This window comes from Gymnoscopelus microlampas (genome assembly GCF_963454915.1).
Source record: "Gymnoscopelus microlampas genome assembly, chromosome: 7".
Taxonomy (NCBI): domain Eukaryota; kingdom Metazoa; phylum Chordata; class Actinopteri; order Myctophiformes; family Myctophidae; genus Gymnoscopelus; species Gymnoscopelus microlampas.
Window position 1 is genome coordinate 38,336,848 of NC_139944.1, and position 24,098 is coordinate 38,360,945.

General features: G+C 39.4%; 1 protein-coding gene across 1 annotated transcript in view; it reads right to left on the reverse strand.

The window, feature by feature from the left end:
• The window catches only part of cntn6 (contactin 6), a gene marked incomplete at both ends in the record, with an annotated part of 72,790 nt that extends 56,028 nt beyond the window's left edge, over positions 1-16,762 (reverse strand). Inside the window, 3 exons of the mRNA XM_084062998.1 lie at positions 62-237; positions 1,353-1,479; positions 16,702-16,762. Of these exons, the coding sequence (XP_083919124.1) occupies positions 62-237; positions 1,353-1,479; positions 16,702-16,762 (364 nt within the window). The remainder of the gene's footprint in view (positions 1-61; positions 238-1,352; positions 1,480-16,701) is intronic.
• Positions 16,763-24,098: the final 7,336 nt, after the last annotated feature.

A 24,098-nucleotide genomic window follows, 5' to 3' on the forward strand; every position in this document is an offset into this window, starting at 1 on the left:
TGTATGTGTCAAATAGCTGTGGAAGAGATGCATTGCAAAATAAAGGTAAGAATCTACTCACATGCAAACTGAACTTTAGCCTCCCTGCTGACGATGGTCCCAAATGCGTTAGTGGATATACACTGATACACTCCTCCATGGTTGATAGCATGAGGGTTATTGATCAACAGGTTTCCCTCTACAAGGCTGTAGTTAGGACCCAACTCTATATTTATATCTCTTCCGTTCATTTTCCACCTGCACACAGGATAGAGAAAAGTTACTTACATGGAGCACTTTCTGCATTTCTGGAGGTGGTTTGGAGGGAACAACGTTGTTAATGCAAACTCCTCTGAAATAGAGGGGTTTTGGGACATTGAAGATTCTGTAGAGGTTTGTCTGATGGAAGAACACTTCTTTTCAGACCACGTTAAGTACATATCTTTATTTGTTTGATACGTTGTTAGCCTTCTTCATAAGAACATAGCAGCCACTGTTAATGGTGACTAGCCACTTTTTCCACATAGCATTCACATCTAGGCCTTTTTAACGCTATCTGTGTCTATTCAGCTGTCAGTTTGGAAATATCATCCTTGATTTATGCCAATTATTTCCTGTGACTATAAAGATTTGAGATTGACAGAGACATACCCATTATTACTTCCATTTCACCTCCACATATAGAATGGGAACAGTTGAAGAATGGGAACTGTACTTTTATTTCTAGACAAATGACTTCACAGAGAAAACAGCACTTAATGGCATACTGTCACAGTAATAACGCCTTACTTACAGGACATAAAATAAGGGCCCTATCTTGGGCGCCGCCTTACCCCTTATCCCTAAACTTATTATTATTATTATTATTATTTTTTATTATTTTTATTAGTAGGGCTGTGAATCTTCTGCTAGCTCACGATTCGATTCCGATTCTTGGGGTCACGATTCCAACTTAAAAAAAACAAAACGATTGAAACGATTGTCCATTCAAAACGATTCTCCATTCAAAACGATTCTTGATTGAAAACATAGGATTTCAGGATCTACTCCAGTCTGCTGGCATGAGAGCAGAGTACCTTTATGTAGCTTTTATAATTATAAAGGTTTTATCAACTGATAATAATGTAAACACACAAAGGTAAATCCAAGATCCCCCCCGCCCAAAAAAAATTTTTATAATTATAATTTTTTTAAATCGATTTTTTGAAAATGAGAATAAATTCTGAATCGTCCAACAGTAGAATTGCTATTCGTATTCAAATCGATTTTTTCTGACACCCGTCTCTATTTCTACATAAATCATCATGTACTGTAGATCCAAATATTGTAATGCACAAACGAAAACACATAGTCGACCATGAGGGCAAACTTACGTATAATGTGGCGGTGGGTTTCCCTTGGCTTTGCAATTGATGAACACCTGGTTATCATCGGAGGAAAATGGAAATATGCTGTCGCTGGGCTCTTGGGTGAAGACGGGGCCGTGCCGTGTCTTCCTGTCTGTGTGAATAAAGACCAACATTGAATGTACCATAGTGTCGGGGACAAGCCAAGACAGGACAAAACAAATCAACACATGAACAAATGGCTGTCTATTCATAAAGTTGCTCAAAGGTTACAGTATTATGCGCTGAGCACCGTACGTTTCCCATGCAATTATCTGCCAACATGGCTCTTAGTATGCAGCCTGCCTGCAATTCATGAACCTTTTCAGTGAATCAGATAATATACTTACATGAGAGAGCAATTAACTGATCACGACCCCGTGGTTTTCTCCACACATTTCTGAGCCATAGGCTATTTACAATAAACTCAGTAGTCATAAGCTTGCCTTTTATTTCCCCTCTGCTCGTTTACACTCCCACCAACATCCAGGTTGTTTTGGAACGCATGGCTGCTCAGTCAAGCCCATTGTTTTGGTTAGCTCTAGCCAAAATATCAATACACTAGAGTAATTAAATGATGTTGCACTAATTACTCCTGTGAAATTTAATTTTTTCAATACATGCCAAGCAAACTCGCTCACGCACACACACACATGCACGCATACACTCACACAGGCACGCACGCACTCACTCGCGCACACACACACACACACACACACACACACACACACACACACACACACACACACACACACACACACACACACACACACACACACACACACACACACACACACACACACACACACACACACACACACACACACACACACACACACACACACACACACGTTGACACTCAGGATGTTATAGTGTACTACACACACTAGTATCTCTCTTACAGCTAGTCAGTCTTATGCCCTATGAAAATTGAGTGTATCTTTTTTTCTCCCCCCATTTTGTGGATGAGATGTTTTTTACAAGTCTCTAACCTTGACGGGGACAAAGAGAAGTGTTCCCTCCCGCACCATCATCATCATCATCATCATCCTAATGAGAGTGGGAGAGATCTTTGCCTCAGGTGAGAGCCTTCCCTCCCCACAGCCTCCAAGGGAGGTGCTTCATTTTTACCCTGCTCGCTATGTCCTTTAAATTAAACAAATTAATGAACCTTTTATAGCTGGGCTATTTCACTTGGGAGATGCCTGGATAGTTTGTGAGTGTGCATGCATGTGAGTGTGTGCGCTCGTGTGTGTGTGTGTGTGTGTGTGTGTGTGTGTGTGTGTGTGTGCGCGCGCACGCGTGAGTCTTGCACTGTAAACGTAGGCATACCAATTGTAAGAGTCCGTGAAAAGAACGGCACATGAATGCAAACGCTATGACGCATGCATCGCATACAAACACGTGCCACACAAAGCCCAGAATCATACACAGACTTAGAACTCGCACATACCACATTTAATTAAGTTGCATGCAAATGAAGGTTTAATAAAGGCTATAGTAGGTACGTTCACAGCCACTGCCACAGCCTTTGACATATCGTTGCTGCTTGTTCGGTTGGAAACCTCCAGCCTTGTACCTAAAACACCCGCGCTACCCCTTACATTATGCATAGGTGTGGCTTGGACGTACATTAATAAAACCAACCAGCGTGCCAGGTGCCATTGCCTTTAAGAGCAGGCCACGCAATGCATTATACCCCAAGTGCCATCGCACACTCGCTCCCTCTCTGCCCATGGAAGAGGCAGTCCGACATCAATTGCCTTGGAATAAAATGATATTTGATTTGATACTAATATTATCACTCACACATTGCTGGTTATAGAGAACTTTAAAATTACAGCAATCGATTGTGTTCTGGATTAATTAAACTGTATGGTCTGGTGTGTTATAGCAAACACAGATCAAACAACATTGTTTTTTTTTTCTTTTATCAGCTTAACTGGCAACTGCTGATAAAAAAATACAACTTATTGACACGAGGAATTAACAGTCACACTCATGTGGATTACTATAAAATTGTAAAGACAATCACATTCACTATCATATCACTTAATTCAGAAGAGCTGGTGTTCAGCTCTGCAGCCGCACTGAGGCGCCTATGTAATGTCGGACATCTCCCGACGTTTGGATCATAAGCTCTAGCCTTTGATTGCCTTTGCGTTGGGCACGATAGCAATTTCACGGATAGCGCAACTACACGCCCATCAGCCACACCTCCAGGCGCGAATAAGGGAGTCGGCATAATGTTTAACCCATTAAGACCTGGGATGCATCTGTGTCATTTTTAGATTTCTTTGGCTATTTTTGAAAAATCGAGAAAATGTGTGCAAATCTTTGAATATACATTTTTTAAAGCGAACATGTGTAACTCAAATCTTTGCTTCTGGGGGTCCCTGGAACAAAATATTTTGAGATGGGGGTCCACGGTCAAATACATATCATTTTGAGGGTCCTTGACATGAAAAAGTTTGAGCACCACTGACATAGTAACATACGTTTTTTCAAAAAACAGTTAGTTTTTCTTAATGGGTTAACCGGTAACGCAGCCGCACAATATCGTTTATGGCGAGCGCCATTGACTCATTGACTGCAACTGACGAGTATACTCGTTAGTTGGCCCGAGGTCCACACTGCCAATGACGAGTTGACGGAGTGTGTGGTGTTTTCAATGGTTTACGCTAGAGGCCGCTGTTTGCCAACCTATGAGTGATCCTATGACTTCTGGAGAACAGCAGACCCGGAAATAACGTGATCACAACAAACCAGCCCCGTCCCATCTAATGTTAAAGGATTTGGCGAAAACAAGCCTCATTCAATTGCCCACAACTATGGAATGGATTATCGCGGCGGCACAATTTGTTTTTTCTCCGATTCTACGAGACTCGTCTATAAAGCGATCGGCGGGTGGATCTTTGTGAAGAAAAATATTCTATGATTTTTCAAAGGCTAGTGAAAACTCTCGGAATCGCTGGCAAGGGCAGCTATAGACGATGTTTTAACTCTGGCAGTCAATGAGTTAACGTGCATAATTAACGGATATTGCATAGCGCCAACTGCCAAGGGATAGCGTGGGAATGCACGATAGGGCCCTGTATGTCCAAAACAGTTACATTTCAAAGAAAGCACATCAACCAGCTCAAAATGTGTCGTGACGTGATGCGTTTTGAGCTTGTAGATCAGCTATTCTTGCTACTTTTGTGTGACACTTCACAAAGAATGGCATTAATTCATGTAAAAACCCATAAAAAGTAAAAAAGAAATATGGAGATACAGTAAGAGGTTTGTGCCCTACAGCTACGATATGCCACTCCACTCCCTGTGTTTACTGTTACTGGGCTGCTTAGCTGTGTATACCTCTGTGAAACTGCTGACTTAAGATGAAATGCTAAATCAATGGAAATGGAGGCATAAATAACAATACAATACCACCCGCCCCCCTCTAACACTCCATATACTGTATAAATTTAAATACATTTGTCTGATGACTTGTAAACAGTTGGCTTGACTTCAATTTATATCTGTCAATGGGGGCTGTCAACTTGAAATCTCTCTCCATACCCTTAAAGCTACACAGGTTACAATACACAGTATACTGTTCTGTACACTGAGCCAGAGCTTAAAGCTGCAAATGTGCGATACATAGCCATCATGGTGAACAACAGGAAGTATGCCTAAAATCTACAAACAACATACAATAAAAAAAAATCTCTCTCCCTTCTCTGTCAGCCAGGTGGCACTTATACAGTACCTCCTCCCCATCCAACTTCACATGCACCTAATAAATTACAGCAGCCAAAATGTGACAAACTTTGCTACTAGCGGTTCGGTTGGCTGTTTCAGTTTTGTTGCCACGTTAAATGAGGAAGTAAGTGGTTTAAATATACCTAGTAATTACATTGGTTATTACTCTTTGCACTGATGTCTGCTTACACAGAAATTTGCCGATCGTTTAACAGCCATTCAGACAAATTGCAGTAGGCTATAGAAGTCATCTTACTGTGCTAAATCTGACATTTAGCACAGTAGTGGCGAGCGTGGGTATGACAAGCAGACCTTAAAGTTATTTCAACAAATCTAGCAGGAGTTCTAGGAGGGAGCCAAAAAATCGCACGAAAATAGGTGATCTACAAGCTCACGTTGTGTTACATCAAAACACATAGTGAGCTTTTGTCTGCTATATTGAGTACACAACTTTATAAATCAGGCTTTACAGTAGGAGGAGCTTAACGTCAAGCTAGATATTGACAACATCAGTCAGTGGTTCGCAAACTGAGGGTCGGGACCCCAGGGGGGTCCCCAAATAATTTTTGGGGGGGTCCAGATGAGTTCGGGGGGTCCCCAGATGACTTGCTTCATGTACACACACTCTCACTCAACAGTAAACAAACCAACATACAGTATAAATGTATACAGGGCATCTGCACATTTCTAAGCAAAGATTTGAGTTAAAAATGTTCGCTTTAAAAAATATATATATATATTCAAAGATTTGCACACATTTTCACGATTTTTCAAAAATAGCAGATGTACAAGCCCATAGCGCGGCACTTGAGCTTGTATATCTGCTATTTTTGAATAGCCAAAGTGTAAAATAATGCTTTTTAGCTTTTTAGCTTGCATGTAAAAAGAAAAAGAACATAAGAAAATAAGACCATTACTGCATCAAAAGTGATCAACAAACTACAAATTATTCAAAAAAAATCAAATAGTAAAATATTAGCTAAGAAAGAGGCAAACATTTTGACAATATATCTGATCTGCATGCTCATAACACCTCGCAACGTGAGGCGTTGTGAGCATGTACTGTATGTAGAGCAGTTATTTTCACAATTTGTATCTGTGGAACCGAATGTAATGCCTCAACTCCTACAATTCCAAGTGCTTGCCAGGGTGGTTGGTCCACACAGTACAAATGCGATTATCTTGGGGGGCCTGAAAAGTTTGAGAACTACTGGACAACATGAGGAAGGGTATAAACAACATCATGGACAGCCAGCGAATGCACATTTCGGGGGTGGCGGTATTCTGTCTGGATGAACCCTTCAAATGCCTTTACCTCCGCGCTGACACAAAGCCACTACAGAGAGACACAGAAAGAAGAGCTTTTTGCCTCAGGCTGTCCGAGCCCTGAACAATGACCCAACCGTCAGGTCAACTGTCTTTAACCTATAAATACTCTTTCACCAGCAGAGCAGACACTGTCGTATTTTTATCTTTTTGCACATCTCTTGCACAAATGGTACGTTTGTGTTGGATTGTATCTAGCTCAAGTGTTTCTATAGTTCACCACATAATATTGCTATTTGCACTATACTACAGTTATGGTCATCCTTCTGCTGCATGATGAATGTATATACATTTTTACTTTTCTTTTTTAAGCTTTTGTTTGACAGTGATATTGGAGGGAATGTGTAGAGAGAGTAAGGGAATAACACACCGCAAATGCGAAGTAATTAAAGTGGGTCATGTTTGCATGTTTGCAATTGTAACAGCTGAAATCAATAATATATCAGTATTCTGATATTAACCTGCGGAAGGTGGGGGCCGCATGTGGCCCCCGGGCCGCAAATTGCCCATGTATGCTCTAACCCAGCGGTATTCAACTAGATTAGGCATTGTAAAATAACTTGAAGTCGGGGGCCACAAGACAGAACAACAGAAATTAACAAAATGTTAGTGGTTAATGCTTAGGTCCGATAGGACACAGCAATGGATATTATGTCCAATATGTTAACTTTTGCTGTGGACGGGTCATTGGAATGGAAGTGTATTTTTGGAGGCAGGCTGGCAAGGATAAGTGCTTACATGTTTGTATGAATGAAAGGATTCTGCTTTTTTTTGTGCACCCAGATGATGGGTTTTGAAGTGGATGGAGATGGAGAAGATGTATCATTGACAAAATAAATTGTTGTTTTGTAAGACCCAGACATAGTTACAAGTGGATTGTTTGTGATGGATGAACTGCACACAGAACTCATCTGTTATACTCATACTTTTGCTTTTGAAACTTGTACTTGTACTTTTGATACTTAAATACACTTTAACACCAGATAGGCAGATACTTTACTTGAGTACTGTACATATGAATTGAGGTGTATTTTCTTATGGGTGACTTACCCACCAAAGATTACATTTACCCGCATTTGGGTTCTTGTATCAGTGTTTTTACTGCAAATGCAGTACTCATGGCTTTTAATTTGGGGCTGAGTGAGGGACATTCCTCAATTCTAAATAGTAGCATACATTTTATTCTTATCGGTTAATGGTTGATGAACCATTAACGAGATTCGGTTAACGTTATGAAAAACATTCAAAATGGTCAACCAACCATCCAATAATAATTAGTTAAATGTATTTTTTCATTGGAATATGGAATGTGTTCCAGGGGCCACAAGAAAGCTCTGCTGGGGCCGGATTTGACCTGCGGGCCGCCAGTTGAATATCACTGCTCTAACCTCTTGGTTGCCCCATATTCTATACTGGTTGCTAACTTATTCAGCCATTGATATTCTGTGTCTATTCTATATTCTGTATTTTTGTATTTGGCTGCAAAATAATTTATGTAGCTACAGTACAGTATATACTGTATCCTACCTCGGTAACCCAGGGAAGATTGTATATACTGTATAATATGCTAGCGTACTTCACAGTATGGTCAGTCTCTACATCAATTGCGGTGCATTTTGATGCTGTTTGTTGCACACCTACAGTATAAGAGTATTTACATGTTATACACTTCACACACTTAAACACATTCACACTGTATTACTTGTTATATTTACCTTGTATTATAACTTTATTTATGGGGCCAGGCTTCCAGCATGGACCCATATTGTTATTCGCATTATTATGGGGCCAGGCTTCCAGCATGGACCCATATTGTTATTCGCATTATTTCCGTTTCTTCTTCTTCTGCCACTTTTGGCAGTTCTGGCTGAACCGTGCAGTCGCTTTTTATGAAACTCGGCCATATGATAGATGGTCATGAAAAACGATCAAGAAATAATTCTCACAATCTTTCGTCAAAAGGTGGCGCTATAGCACTCAATTGAAAAATGCCAACTTTGAACAGGTACAACTCATGCCGTGTTTGACCTACAGCCATGAAACTTCGATGCACACATGCGTCTCCTCATGCTGAACAACTTTCACACTCTGACTTTTGACCTCTGACCTTTAGATCTCCCACCATTTTGAATTATATGAAAAACAGTTAAAACCTATCTCCTCCTGGGATTTTTGAGTAATCTGCACGAAACTTTTTACACATGAACTTTGGACCTATACCAAAAAACGTTTGCAAAATATCTTCCATAAGTGAAAAAATGAAGCTTTAATGAGCCAATGAATATTGCAGTTTTATGACAATTATTCATCTGCCCCTAACACATACATGCAGACTTACCATTCTTTGAAACTTTGCAGAAATGTAAAGGGCCATTCCAAATATCACTGAAACCAATCTTACTCCAATTGGTCAAACGGGGGCGCTATAGCAATTTTTTGAAAATTGAAACTTTAAACAGGCAAAAGTCATGCCTCGTTTGGCCGACAGCCATTAGACCTGCTTACACATGTGCCTTGACTAATGAGGAACACATCTATCACGTTGACCAGTAAGCACCGCCCTTAGATTGTCCGCAATCTTGAGCAGTTTGAAAAACACTTAAACCCAGGATTTTTCAGCTATTTGCGTGAAACTGTATGATCTGTGTGATCTCCTTTTTCACAGGTTCTTGTTTGTTGGTGGCTTCTCGCTTAAATGTGTGCCCCACAACCTGAAGGTCACCAGTTCAAGCCTCACTTGGTGCAGACTTCATCTGAGTTGCATTTCACACAACATGACTATCAATGAATACATCTGCAATTGTTAAAGATAACATGAAATACTTAATTGAGTGTTTTTTACATACAGCTGATCTACAATCTCACAACTTTTCAGATAGCAATGAGAGTATGTTTTTTCAATGTATAACATACTTCATTGTGAAAATAGCCAATGTACAATCTGACAACTTTTAATGGTTTGTGAGCTTGTAGATCGGCTACTTTCACTAATTTTGGTTCTGAGGAGATGTACAATTTCTTCATTGGTAAATGGTTTGTGAACGAGTGATCTTAGTGTTAGTGAAACAGGGGCTTGGGTCATGACAGAAGGCAAGAGTTTGTGATCCTCAACAGACAATATCAGCCTGGACAAAGATATAGCACTATAGGTAGTGTTGCAGCTACCTAAGAGTGCTTCATGACCGTAAGGTTGCCGGTTCAAGCTCACTTGATGCAGACTCATTTAAGTTGAAATGCAAAAAACATGACTCAATCTATTCCGTTTCCATGGCGCTCTCTCTCTCTCTCTTCAATCTATTCCATTTCCATGTCTTTCTCTTCAATCTATTCCGTTTCCATGTCTCTCTCTCTGTCTCTTCAATCTATTCCATTTGTCTGTCTGTCTGTCTGTCTGTCTGTCTGTCTGTCTGTCTGTCTGTCTGTCTGTCTGTCTGTCTGTCTGTCTGTCTGTCTGTCTGTCTGTGTCTCTCTCTCTCTCTCTCTCTCTCTCTCTCTCTCTTCTCTCTCTCTCTCTCTCTCTCTCTCTCTCTCTCTCTCTCTCTCTCTCTCTCTCTCTCTCTCTCTCTCTCTCTCTCTCTCTCTCTCTCTCTCTCTCTCTCTCTCTCTCTCTCTCTCTCTCTCTCTCTCTCTCTCTCTCTCTCTCTCTCTGAGGGGTGGCCATAGCTGAGTGGTTAGTGAGCCCGCCTAGGGAGCCAGAGACTCTGGTTGCCCCAGGTACGATTCCAGGCCAGGTCAGCAAATGTGTCGATGAAATGAAATTTGTCCCTGAGCAAGACTCTTAACCCCTAATTGCTCACAGGCACTCATTGGAAACAAGACCGCAAGGACTTTCATGAACTGACCTGTTAAAGGAATTATCATTTCTCTCTCCTGGTCCCATATTATCGCTGCTTGCAGCTATATTTCCATTTCTTCTTCTTCTTCTTCTTCTGCCAGTTCTGGCTGAACCGTGCAGTCGCTTTTTATGAAACTCGGCCATATGATAGATGGTCATGAAAAACGATCAAAATATAAATCTCACAATCTTTCGTCAAAAGGTGGCGCTATAGCACTCAGTTGAAAATGACAACTTTGAACAGGTACAACTCATGCCCTGTTTCACCTACAGCCATGAAACTTCGATGCACACATGCGTCTCCTCATGCTGAACAACTTTCACACTCTGACTTTTGACCTCTGACCTTTAGATCTCCCACCATTTGAATTATATGAAAAACAGTTAAAACCTATCTCCTCCTGGGATTTTTGAGTAATCTGCACGAAACTTTTTACACATGAACTTTGGACCTATACCAAAAAACGTTTGCAAAATATCTTCCATAAGTGAAAAAATGAAGCTTTAATGAGCCAATGAATATTGCAGTTTTATGACAATTATTCATCTGCCCCTAACACATACATGCAGACTTACCATTCTTTGAAACTTTGCAGAAATGTAAAGGGCCATTCCAAATATCACTGAAACCAATCTTACTCCAATTGGTCAAACGGGGGCGCTATAGCAATTTTTTGAAATTGAAACTTTAAACAGGCAAAAGTCATGCCTCGTTTGGCCGACAGCCATTAGACCTGCTTACACATGTGCCTTGACTAATGAGGAACACATCTATCACGTTGACCAGTAAGCACCGCCCTTAGATTGTCCGCAATCTTGAGCAGTTTGAAAAACACTTAAACCCAGGATTTTTCAGCTATTTGCGTGAAACTGTATGATCTGTGTGATCTCCTTTTTCACAGGTTCTTGTTTGTTGGTGGCTTCTCGCTTAAATGTGTGCCCCACAACCTGAAGGTCACCAGTTCAAGCCTCACTTGGTGCAGACTTCATCTGAGTTGCATTTCACACAACATGACTATCAATGAATACATCTGCAATTGTTAAAGATAACATGAAATACTTAATTGAGTGTTTTTTACATACAGCTGATCTACAATCTCACAACTTTTCAGATAGCAATGAGAGTATGTTTTTTCAATGTATAACATACTTCATTGTGAAAATAGCCAATGTACAATCTGACAACTTTTAATGGTTTGTGAGCTTGTAGATCGGCTACTTTCACTAATTTTGGTTCTGAGGAGATGTACAATTTCTTCATTGGTAAATGGTTTGTGAACGAGTGATCTTAGTGTTAGTGAAACAGGGGCTTGGGTCATGACAGAAGGCAAGAGTTTGTGATCCTCAACAGACAATATCAGCCTGGACAAAGATATAGCACTATAGGTAGTGGTTGCAGCTACCTAAGAGTGCTTCATGACCGTAAGGTTGCCGGTTCAAGCCTCACTTGATGCAGACTCATTTAAGTTGAAATGCAAAAAACATGACTCAATCTATTCCGTTTCCATGGCGCTCTCTCTCTCTCTCTTCAATCTATTCCATTTCCATGTCTTTCTCTTCAATCTATTCCGTTTCCATGTCTCTCTCTCTGTCTCTTCAATCTATTCTGTCTGTCTGTCTGTCTGTCTGTCTGTCTGTCTGTCTGTCTGTCTGTCTGTCTGTCTTCTGTCTGTCTGTCTGTCTGTCTGTCTGTCTGTCTGTCTGTCTGTCTGTCTGTCTGTCTGTCTGTCTGTCTGTCTGTCTGTCTGTCTGTCTGTCTGTCTGTCTCTCTCTCTCTCTCTCTCTCTCTCTCTCTCTCTCTCTCTCTCTCTCTCTCTCTCTCTCTCTCTCTCTCTCTCTCTCTCTCTCTCTCTCTCTCTCTCTCTCTCTCTCTCTCTCTCTCTCTCTCTCTCTCTCTCTCTCTCTCTCTCTCTCTCTCTCTCTCTCTCTCTCTCTCTCTCTCTCTGAGGGGTGGCCATAGCTGAGTGGTTAGTGAGCCCGCCTAGGGAGCCAGAGACTCTGGTTGCCCCAGGTACGATTCCAGGCCAGGTCAGCAAATGTGTCGATGAAATGAAATTTGTCCCTGAGCAAGACTCTTAACCCCTAATTGCTCACAGGCACTCATTGGAAACAAGACCGCAAGGACTTTCATGAACTGACCTGTTAAAGGAATTATCATTTCTCTCTCCTGGTCCCATATTATCGCTGCTTGCAGCTATATTTCCATTTCTTCTTCTTCTTCTTCTTCTGCCAGTTCTGGCTGAACCGTGCAGTCGCTTTTTATGAAACTCGGCCATATGATAGATGGTCATGAAAAAACGATCAAAATATAAATCTCACAATCTTTCGTCAAAAGGTGGCGCTATAGCACTCAGTTGAAAATGACAACTTTGAACAGGTACAACTCATGCCCTGTTTCACCTACAGCCATGAAACTTCGATGCACACATGCGTCTCCTCATGCTGAACAACTTTCACACTCTGACTTTTGACCTCTGACCTTTAGATCTCCCACCATTTTGAATTATATGAAAAACAGTTAAAACCTATCTCCTCCTGGGATTTTTGAGTAATCTGCACGAAACTTTTTACACATGAACTTTGGACCTATACCAAAAAACGTTTGCAAAATATCTTCCATAAGTGAAAAAATGAAGCTTTAATGAGCCAATGAATATTGCAGTTTTATGACAATTATTCATCTGCCCCTAACACATACATGCAGACTTACCATTCTTTGAAACTTTGCAGAAATGTAAAGGGCCATTCCAAATATCACTGAAACCAATCTTACTCCAATTGGTCAAACGGGGGCGCTATAGCAATTTTTGAAAATTGAAACTTTAAACAGGCAAAAGTCATGCCTCGTTTGGCCGACAGCCATTAGACCTGCTTACACATGTGCCTTGACTAATGAGGAACACATCTATCACGTTGACCAGTAAGCACCGCCCTTAGATTGTCCGCAATCTTGAGCAGTTTGAAAAACACTTAAACCCAGGATTTTTCAGCTATTTGCGTGAAACTGTATGATCTGTGTGATCTCCTTTTTCACAGGTTCTTGTCTGTTGGTGGCTTCTCGCTTAAATGTGTGCCCCACAACCTGAAGGTCACCAGTTCAAGTCTCACTTGGTGCAGACTTCATCTAAGTTGTGCATTTCACACAACATGACTATCAATGAATACATCTGCAATTGTTAAAGATAACATGAAATACTTAATTGAGTGTTTTTTACATACAGCTGATCTACAATCTCACAACTTTTCAGATAGCAATGAGAGTATGTTTTTTCAATGTATAACATACTTCATTGTGAAAATAGCCAATGTACAATCTGACAACTTTTAATGGTTTGTGAGCTTGTAGATCGGCTACTTTCACTAATTTTGGTTCTGAGGAGATGTACAATTTCTTCATTGGTAAATGGTTTGTGAACGAGTGATCTTAGTGTTAGTGAAACAGGGGCTTGGGTCATGACAGAAGGCAAGAGTTTGTGATCCTCAACAGACAATATCATCCTGGACAAAGATATAGCACTATAGGTAGTGTTGCAGCTACCTAAGAGTGCTTCATGACCGTAAGGTTGCCGGTTCAAGCCTCACTTGATGCAGACTCATTTAAGTTGAAATGCAAAAAACATGACTCAATCTATTCCGTTTCCATGGCGCTCTCTCTCTCTCTTCAATCTATTCCATTTCCATGTCTTTCTCTTCAATCTATTCCGTTTCCATGTCTCTCTCTCTGTCTCTTCAATCTATTCCATTTGTCTCTCTCTATGTCTCTTCAATCTATTCCGTATCTATCTCTCTATCTCTCTCTCTCTCTATCTCTCTCTCTCTCTCTCTCTCTCTCTCTCTCTCTCTCTCTCTCTCTCTCTCTCTCTCTTTGTCTCTCTCTCTCTCTCTCTCTCTCTCTCTCTCTCTCTCTCTCTCTCTCTCTCTCTCTCTCTCTCTCTCTCTCTCTCTCTCTCTCTCTCTCTCTCTCTCTCTCTCTCTCTCTCTCTCTCTCTCTCTCTCTCTCTCTCTCTCTCTCTCTCTCTCTCTCTCTGAGGGGTGGCCATAGCTGAGTGGTTAGTGAGCCCGCCTAGGGAGCCAGAGACTCTGGTTGCCCCGGGTTGTCCCTGAGCAAGACTCTTAACCCCTAATTGCTCACAGGCACTCATTGGAAACAAGACCGCAAGGACTTTCATGAACTGACCTGTTAAAGGAATTATCATTTCTCTCTCCTGGCCCCATATTATCGCTGCTTGCAGCTATATTTTCTACTTGTATTCTAGGTTGTTTTTATTACGTTGGGCATTTGTTAGCAGTCTGGCAGAGTATGCCACACTATTTCACAACACATACTGTACTTGAATGAGCATGTAATGAATAAAAACCTCTCGTCTTGAATCTTTAATGAGCATGTAATGAATAAAACCTCTTGTCTTGAATCTTGAATCAGTATTGTTTTCAGCCTTTGTGACTACGAAAAATATTACTCAATAATTGCAACTTTGCATGGTGTTTTTCTGGCTAGACAGCGCTGAGAGGGAGCAGCTTGATACAGTATACTGTGACAAGGTTAGCAATGATGAGAGTATATTTCTGCTGGCGTTATTAAATTTTAACAAGCCAAAGCAGATCCTTATTTTTAGTATCTGCTTGGACATAAGAGCCACTCTAGATCTAATCAGTATGGGGCACATTGGGGCAGTATACGACACCACATGTCAAATTCTCTCTCCATATCCTGAGCACTATCAAAACTCCCACTGAAACTTGAAATCCTCACTGCACTGATATCACACGTGAAATAACAGAAAATCATTTCCTATTACAGGTCCACTTTAACCCATTGAGACATGAAGCTGATTCTAGAAGTGTCATCTAAATCCCTACAGTATTCTGAAAAACATACGTTTCTATATCAGTGGTGCTCAAACCTTTTCATGTCAAGGACCCCCAAAATGATATGAATTTGGCCGCGGACCCCCATCTCAAAAACCTTTTGTTCCAGGGACCCCCCGAAGCAAAGATTTGAATTAAAAAATGCTCGCTTTAAAAGAATATATATTCAAAGATGTGCACACATTTTCACGATTTTTCAAAAATAGCTACAAGCTCGTAGCGCGGCACTCGGTGCCGCGCTATGACCTTGTATATCTGCTATTTTTGAATAGCCAAAGTGTAAAATAATGCTTTTGAGCTCAAATCGAAAAGTGACACAGATGCGTTCCAAATTAAAAGAGGTATGCATAGATCGCATCAGAATATAAATATCAATGACATATACATATTCATTTTATACAGTATGTGTTGATATTTACCGCATGAAGTGCAATTTGTTTTGCTGTTGGTCTTTCTAGTGTTGTATGCAGAATCATATCTCAGGTATCCTTAAATAATGTCTACATTATCTCACATATTTGATCATTTGGAGCAAGTGGCTAGGTGAAGATGATGGGTATTGTTCAAAGTGGTGATCTCTTTATTAAATAACAAATGGAAGTGTTGCTTTACATTTTACAAGTATGGAATTTAATACTTGTTTCTAGGTTTATTTTTCTATAATTAAAAGAAAGGGTAAGTAACACGTCAAAATTGATGGTTCCCAAATGTGGCATTGTGATGACATACTGTGTAGATACTGAGCAACGTCTTTAAAGGGATTGTGTAAAGCTTGCATAGCTTTTGTGACAGGCGTCTACTGTTAACCCATTAAGACCGGGAACGCATCTGTGTCATTTTAGATTTGAGCTAAAAAACACTATTTTATACTTTAAAGAATAGCAGATATACAAGCTCATAGCGCGGCACCGAGTGCCGCGCTATGAGCTTGTAGATCTGCTATTTTTTTTAAATCGTGAACATTGGTGCAAATCTTTGAATATTTATTTTTTTAAAGCGAACATTTGTGACTGTCAAATGTCTTAATTTTTCTGAAAAACTACTGTTGCTATATCAGTGGTTCTCAAACTTTTTCCATGTCAAGGACCCCCAAAATGATATGTATTTGGCCGCAGACCCCCATCTCAAAATATGTTGTTCCAGGGACCCCCATGAAGTAAAGATTTGAGTTATAAATGTTCACTTTAAAAATATATATTTAAAGATTTGCACACATTTTCACGATTTTTAAATGCTTTAAATGTTTAAATGAATAGCCAAAGTGTAATATAATGGTTAAAGTGGTTACACAGATGCGTTCCTGGTCTTAGAGGGTTAAAAGAACTTTGCCTACAGAAGTTGGGGGGAATGTTTTTCTTATGATCTCCTGTGTGACTGTATAATCGTATGACTCCATACCGCAAAAAAAAAAATGTGATTCCGACATGATCCCCTTCTTGAGGAGGATATAATGAAATGATAACTCAGACATGCAGAGGAAGATGTCAAACTCTCCCTGTGAGAGATATACGTATGCAGATCAGGTGTGTCATCAAAGGCCACTTGGGGGACGTTCGTTCTTACCAGCCAGGCATCCGCTGAGTGACAGAAGGATTAGCAGTTCCCATGGTAACAACATCTTCATTTTCCAAGGTCAAAGATTTCCGTTTCTTCCCATCCAGTTGCCAAAGAGTGTGTGTGTGTAGTTCTTCTTTGGCTGCGGAAGAAAGAGAAGGCATAGATGAGCAAAAACGTGGAAAATGCTCACTGTACAATAAGCCTGCTGCTGGAACTGTGCTGGGCTGGAACTGGAGGAGAATCAGTGAGCCATTAATAATTCATTCATCTAAATAAGCATTGCCAAGATCCCGGGCCTAAGGGCTACAGCTAGAGCTGATCCACAGGAGCTGATATTTGTTCTGTTGTATACGAGACATACTGCTACGGTACACTACAGTATACTCCCAGGAGGATGTAAAAAAAATAAAATTAAAAAAAACTGTTTTGATTCTTACAGCAGCAACAGTTAAAACGTGGCCCCTCACCTAGATGTGCCAATAGCCACAATAATGTTATTCATTTTTAAAGAAATAGAAGATGCGTACCTGTTGATGTACACTAGGCCTGACCTCTAGTAGTTGAATAGTCAACTAATTAGTCGAGGGGTGTCTGAGTCGACTGCCAATCTCTTAGTCAAATTATAAAAAAATTAAAAATAAATAATAAAATAAATAATATTATTATTTATTTATTTTTAATTATTGGACTGAGAGATTGGCCTAGTTTGTTATATTAATTAACAAATAGTTTGCCAAAAATAGGATATACATCATGATTTATTGGGAGAAACCAATAGTATATGTTAAATCAGACACTAAGCACCCCTACAGCCCAAATGGAATGTTCCTCTATTGCATAACATATTTTTTGCATGATTTGACTGAGAGATTGGCAGTCAAATCAGACTGATTCCACTGACAATCTCAGTCCAATCATGCAAAAAAAGAAAAAAAAAAACATTAAAAAAAATATATATATTATTAGTTTTATTTTATTTGTGGGTGTTGCATTAGTCGACTGCCAGTCGACTAATGGCAATTAGTCGCCAATCAGATTCGATTATACAAATCCTTAGTCGGGGACAGGCCTAATGTACACAGGCGTACAGAAACTCTTACTGACACATGCTTTCATAAAGTAAACCATTTCATAAAGTACCAAAAGTAAAAGTACTAAAATGTTTGAAAATAGCCGATCTACAAGCTCACAAGGCGTTGCGACGCCTTGTGAGCTTGTAGATCTGCTATTCTCAAATAGCCTATGTATAAAACACGGCTAAAGTGGTTAATATATGTTTTATAATATAAAAATGTATATCTGCAAAGTAACTAGTGACTAAGGTTTTCAAATAATTGTAGTGGAGTATAAAGTACAATATATTTGCCTCTGAGATGTAGTGGAGTAGAAGTAAAAGTATAGACAATTGGAAATACTCCAGTAAAGTAAAAGTACTTAAGTAAATTGTACTTAAGTACAGTACTTGAGTAAATGTACTTAGTTACTTTACACCAATGTGTGTTGTGTTGTGTTGTGTTGTGTTGTGTTGTGTTGTGTAACTGTAACAATAACAAGATCAGGGGGTCTTGTAAATTGTTCAAAGTAACTAGACTCTCTCTAATTACAGAAACAACTGTGATCACACAGTGCAGATTTACAGTAATTAACCTTTATCCAATATTTCTAAAAGTTACAGCTGAAATAGACATAAAGGGCAAAGAGAAAACATATCTATACAAGGCCTATACAGTACATTTATTTTTCTTGGCTCGCTTCCACAATTCCGTTCTTGACAAGAGATACTGATGTTAGAAAAAGGGAATGCTGAATGTTTGTGAAGAGAGGATAAGGAGATTATTCCCCCGGATGAAAGAGAGTGAAGTAGATTTATTCTATTCTCGATTATCTAGTCGGAGGGACTGAGAATCATGACCTTCCACACTTCATCTTTTCAATCATCAGTATTGATTTGGTTTCCATTTTTTAACCCTTTAAGACCGGGAAAGCAGCATATCTGTGTATTTTTTAAGATTTCTTTGGCTATTCAAAAATAGCAGATATACAAGCTCATAGCGCGGCACCGAGTGCCGCGCTATGAGCATGTAGATCTGCTATTTTTGGTAGATCTGCAAATCTTGGACTATATATTTTTTAAAGCGAACATTTGTAAAAATGTTTAGTACCAGGGACTCCCAGAAGCAAAGATTTGAGTTAAAAATGTCTGCTTAAAAATGTCATGATTTTTTTTTGAAATTGCATATCTACAAGTTCATAGCGCGGCACTCGGTGCCGCGCTATGAGCTTGTATATCTGCTATTTTTGAATAGCCCAAAGAAATCTATAAATGACACATGGATGCGTTCCCGGTCTTAAAGGGTTAACCTTCTGCCTTTTTGTTTGTCATTCTGCCCACATCTTGTCATGAGCCTCAATCAAATATGGAAGGATGGGTCAATAACGGGAGATGTGGTTGATGTCTTTCCTTATGAGACTCACATACTTGAGAGATGTGCTTTGTAGGGAAAAACCAATGCAGAAATTAGATCCATCTAGTACAAGCGAGGCAGCTTTCTTTTGGGTGCTATAAAATTGGAAAGCTTTCTGTTGAATAACTGTGGTCCCCTCAAACATTCAGTTTGATGTGGATGAAACTATTAAGCCTATTTTAGGAGTAAAACCTGCACATTTAAACCTAAATGCATATTTTGGTGCTGTAGGAAACTTTGAATCAATGCTAAATGTTTTTGGTCACTTGGTCAACATGCCTACCCACAATCAATAATGTTGCAGGCCAGCACCTGTAAGTAATTCCAAATCAATATGTTTTACATTCAGACAAGCTTACCAAGCAAAAAATCCACATGCAGAGGAACTCAGATGATGTCTGCTTAAGCTAGACTCATCCGTTTCGTCTGGCAGACGGTTTCATGAAAGTCTTGCTATCAATAAATCCTACAGTACACTGTAGTACAGTGTGTAGGCCAATATAAGGTTGTTTTTACTTTGGCCGCATATTGACCATGCTATGTGGTAACTGACTTACAAATTCAATGATCTGCCCACTAGTCTAATGAGTGGAAATGAGGAAATGTGAAGGAGATGAAACTGATTCATAATGCAGCAAAAAAAGTCTTTTGAATAAAATTCCATTTAGTTTTAGTTATACTTTAGTCATCTGAAATGTTTTAGCTTTTGTCTAGTTTTAGTCTACTAAGTATCATAAGATTATAGTCGACAAAATCTACAGTTGATTCAGTCGAATAAAATGCATTTCGGCGGTGCCTTGATGGCGTCGTAATGGCTGATTTTACTCTTGGTTGCATGCTGTAAATAGCTGATCTACAAGCTCACAACGCGTCGCAGCACATAGTGAGCTTGCAGATCGGCTACTTTCAGAGCGCAACACCCGAGCGCAACCAAACATAAAATGACTTGTCTTTTAGTTCTACTGGAGTATTTATTTCGTTTTTGTCAGTGGAAAAAGGTAGTCGACGAACATTTTTCGCCATAGTTTTAGTTGACGAAATCAACACTGTAATGCAGTACTGTAGTTCTCTGCAATACATGACATCTCATTACGGTCTGCTTCACATCATATCCTACGACAAACACACTCCCTGCAACTTTGTAGTATAAGTTATTAAAAGCACTGTCAAGTACAAAAAGGTACCTTCATACTGAATGAACCAAAGGAGGACCGTGTGTACTGTACACCTATGGGTTTAAGGTTGGTCTATTACAACACTGATCTGAGTTCACGCGGCATCCATCTGATTCATACATAGGGCCACATTTTTGCCGGTGCCTTACCCAGTTATCCCTAAACTTCATTGCCATTTTTTACTATTTCTAAAAACATGTTCAAATATTTGAATGATGTCATGCTAAATGCTGTGCAAAGTTTATGTTTTCAACATTGACCCAGAATGTGCAATGAAAACCATGACTAAAGGATAGATCATTGAATTGATAATGCAACATATACAGTACTGTATGTTATCTCCACGCTTCAGTTCAAGCTGAAGTCTTACAAGCGCTGAATTGGCAAAGCTTGCACACATTTCAAAGTATAGGCACATCAATTACGCACAGGATCAGACCAGAGAAACCGAACAAAGACATCAGAGAGACTTGTGACGAATAGGGTATTCCCACATCCCTGCCGTTGTTCGCCAATCGCCATCCTTTCAAACTGTCCTGCATGACCCTTTCTTCACTCCTAAACCCACTCCACCTATCTCTCTCACATCTTGTTCGCTTTTGTTTGAATTGGCACCTCACAGTGCAAGCATTGGCAATGAAAGAGCAGCAACACATTTTGGTGTGTGCAACAGTCTATAGAGCGCAGCTATTGGCTGCTGATCATAAACAAACCTTTGAAAGAGGTTTGTTTGATCTCTCCAGCTCTCAAGAAAACATATAATATAATATAATATAATATACAAACATTTCATTTCGGTATGCCAATTTTATCCAATAAACTTCAACTTCAAGTTTATTGTCACATCACAAGTGTAAAAAAGTTCTTTGCAATGGAATGAGGCAGTTAAAATAGCAGCTGGTTCATAGTATAAAAAAAACAGTACCTTGTGCGCATAGTCTCTAATCAGGAGAGAAAACTCATACAGGATACATGATAAACAAGTGAAATTGGAAGTGATGAAACAAAAACAAAAGGAGCAGACAAAATTGGAACTGGAACACTTATCACTATAAAAGCTGATAAATGATCTTTGTGGATTTCTCTCTTGGATGAGTGGATAAAATTGGTATCCAGACCTGAAAACATATTTCCTGTAAAGCGCTGGAGAGATTGGTGGAACGGTCTATAGAAATGATTACTAAAAGAAATAGACTAGAGCTGTAACTTTTGTTTTGTTTTTCACAAAAAAATACGTTTTTAACAAAAACATTCACATACCCTATAAGACAGCTCAGATTGGACCAAGGTGAAGGGAGCATAACACAATTATAGCAAAACTCTTTTATTTATTTTTTATTTATTTTTTTGACACTGGACATTTTGTCTGTAACAATGAGATCACTTGAAAACTCATTTGGTGTAAGGCTGGCAATAAGTGGCCAAGTTAAATTACTGATTAGAATTAGTATTCAGTAGCTGTAAAATACGTATGATTGTAAGAGCAAAATGAGCTCTTGAGAATGGTCCACGGGGGTTTGATTTAAAGGAAGGGCAGTAGCAGCCAAACACTTGCTTAGGGGGATTCATTCTAAAATCTAGAGCCAACTCTACATGTTGATGTATTGAAACTTGTTTATTTGTTGAAACATTTGCATGGCTTCATCCCATTATGAGTTAATTATTTAATGCAGTCGAGTTTAATCAGGGTAACCAGGGTATATTAAACAATTTACAATAATATCAGTGATTTTTTTATGAGCATGTTACAGTTGAATATTTTCTACATGAACTTAATGCACATTGAGGACATGAGCTGCACTTAAGACTTTTCTGAAAGCAAAATAGGGTTATTCTAATAGATGTTGGCCCATTGGCAAACGGGTCCATTGGCATTCAGCCTGACCTTATCACTGCAATCGTTCAGTATTATAATCTCATGTCACAGACATCATTGGAATTCTGTTACGTATCAATTATAATTTGTTTGGTGGAAAGCAAAACTGTCACATCCTGTAAAGCGTGTTTTATGAATCCCTGATTCCTTGGGCTCATATCAGCAATACCCAATTTAAATGCCAAATGATATCCTGGAATACTTGTGTATTGCATTTCTGTGGACATTAGTCTGTTTCCATTTTCTCATGAGGTCTCTCCCGCTATAGTGATGCCCTACACCTGCATAATATGTTGAGTTTGAAGAGAAATAATGTGGCTAGATGTTGGCTTTTAACATTCTCCCCCTCTCTCCAGTGATGTGTGATATAGGCTCTTACACAATGATTGACATTCTTCCAGCATACTGTACTGTTGCAACACACAGCTCATGTTCTCCAGTGAGTGAATAGATTTACAGAATGGACAGTAATGTGAGATCTGGAGGCTTACAGGAATGTTTAGAGAGCATGGCACACGCTTTGATATGATTACTGTTACAGTAAATATGTACTGTACAGAGCATTTATGCTGTAGAGCAATGTTGGTTGGATTCTGCACCGCCAATGTATGATTAAAAATGTAAAGTCTATTCAAATGTCAGAGGCTGTGTGTTGTACTGTATGGTTGGTTTTGATGACACTGTCATGACGGCGCCTGATAAAACGAACACGTTGAGGCCTTTGAAAGAGCCCTGTGCGGTGCTGCTGCTGATTGCTCGTCTTATTTACCATGGTATACCCAACAAAAAAAAAAGGAAAAACATTCCTTTAATTACCTCTCACAAGGCTGCTGATGTTAATTTATGTAGTCACGTGATTAGCCAATTACTCAGGAACTAATGAAGTGGAACATGGCTCACCAGAGTTCATAGACGCCCTCCTTCTTATGTCCCTGTTTGGCTATTCCACAGTGGGAAGCTCTAATCATTGCCCAAACTTTAAACCATGGCGATACTTGAGTCTAGATGTATACATTTTACCATGTCAATATCCATAGCTCATTTAAGCCATTAAGACCTGAGGCCGATTCAAAAAATGTTTTCTAAATCCTACAAAAATACAAAAATACAAAAATATAAAAATACAAAAATGCAAAAATACAAAAATGCAAAAATACATAAATACAATAATATAAAAATATGAAAACATAAAAATATGAAATTTAAAAAATTATATGAAATTTTAAAAAATATATTAAATTTAAAAATATAAAATATCTCAAAATATGTTGATCCAGAGATCCCCAGAAACAAAGATTTGAATTACAAATGTTCGCTTTAAAAGTATATATTCAAAGATTTGCACACAATCTTCACGATTTTCTAAAAAATAGCAGATCTAAGCAGATCTGAGCTTGTATATCTGCTATTTTTTTTTAATAGCCCGAAGAAATCTTAAAATGACACACAGATGCGTTCCCGGTCAAAATGAATTAATCACTTCTCTGCAGCTATCTCAATATCGCGGCCCAATGAGAGAGAGAGTGAGAGAGAGAGAGAGGGGAAGCGCATTATCTATGCCACGGTGTTATTAGGGATTATCCTTGACAGATAGTTTCCCTTGCAGGCACCATTAGCTTGGCTTCATCCCATTTGGTATTTCCAACACCTGCGACCACCATCATCCGCTGGGCACAAGAATTATTACCATTGTATTTTTTTCTAGGGTATATAAATTAATCATGGGGATCACACAAGCAACTACTTTAAATTTCTGGACTGTGACCAAGAAACACATCCTCCCCAAGGATGCCCGGGACCCTATGCATCATTAAAACAGAGTTGTGCTATCTGACAGAGGAACCGTGCCAGCCCCCCCTCACCTATACTTAACTCATTAAGATCTGT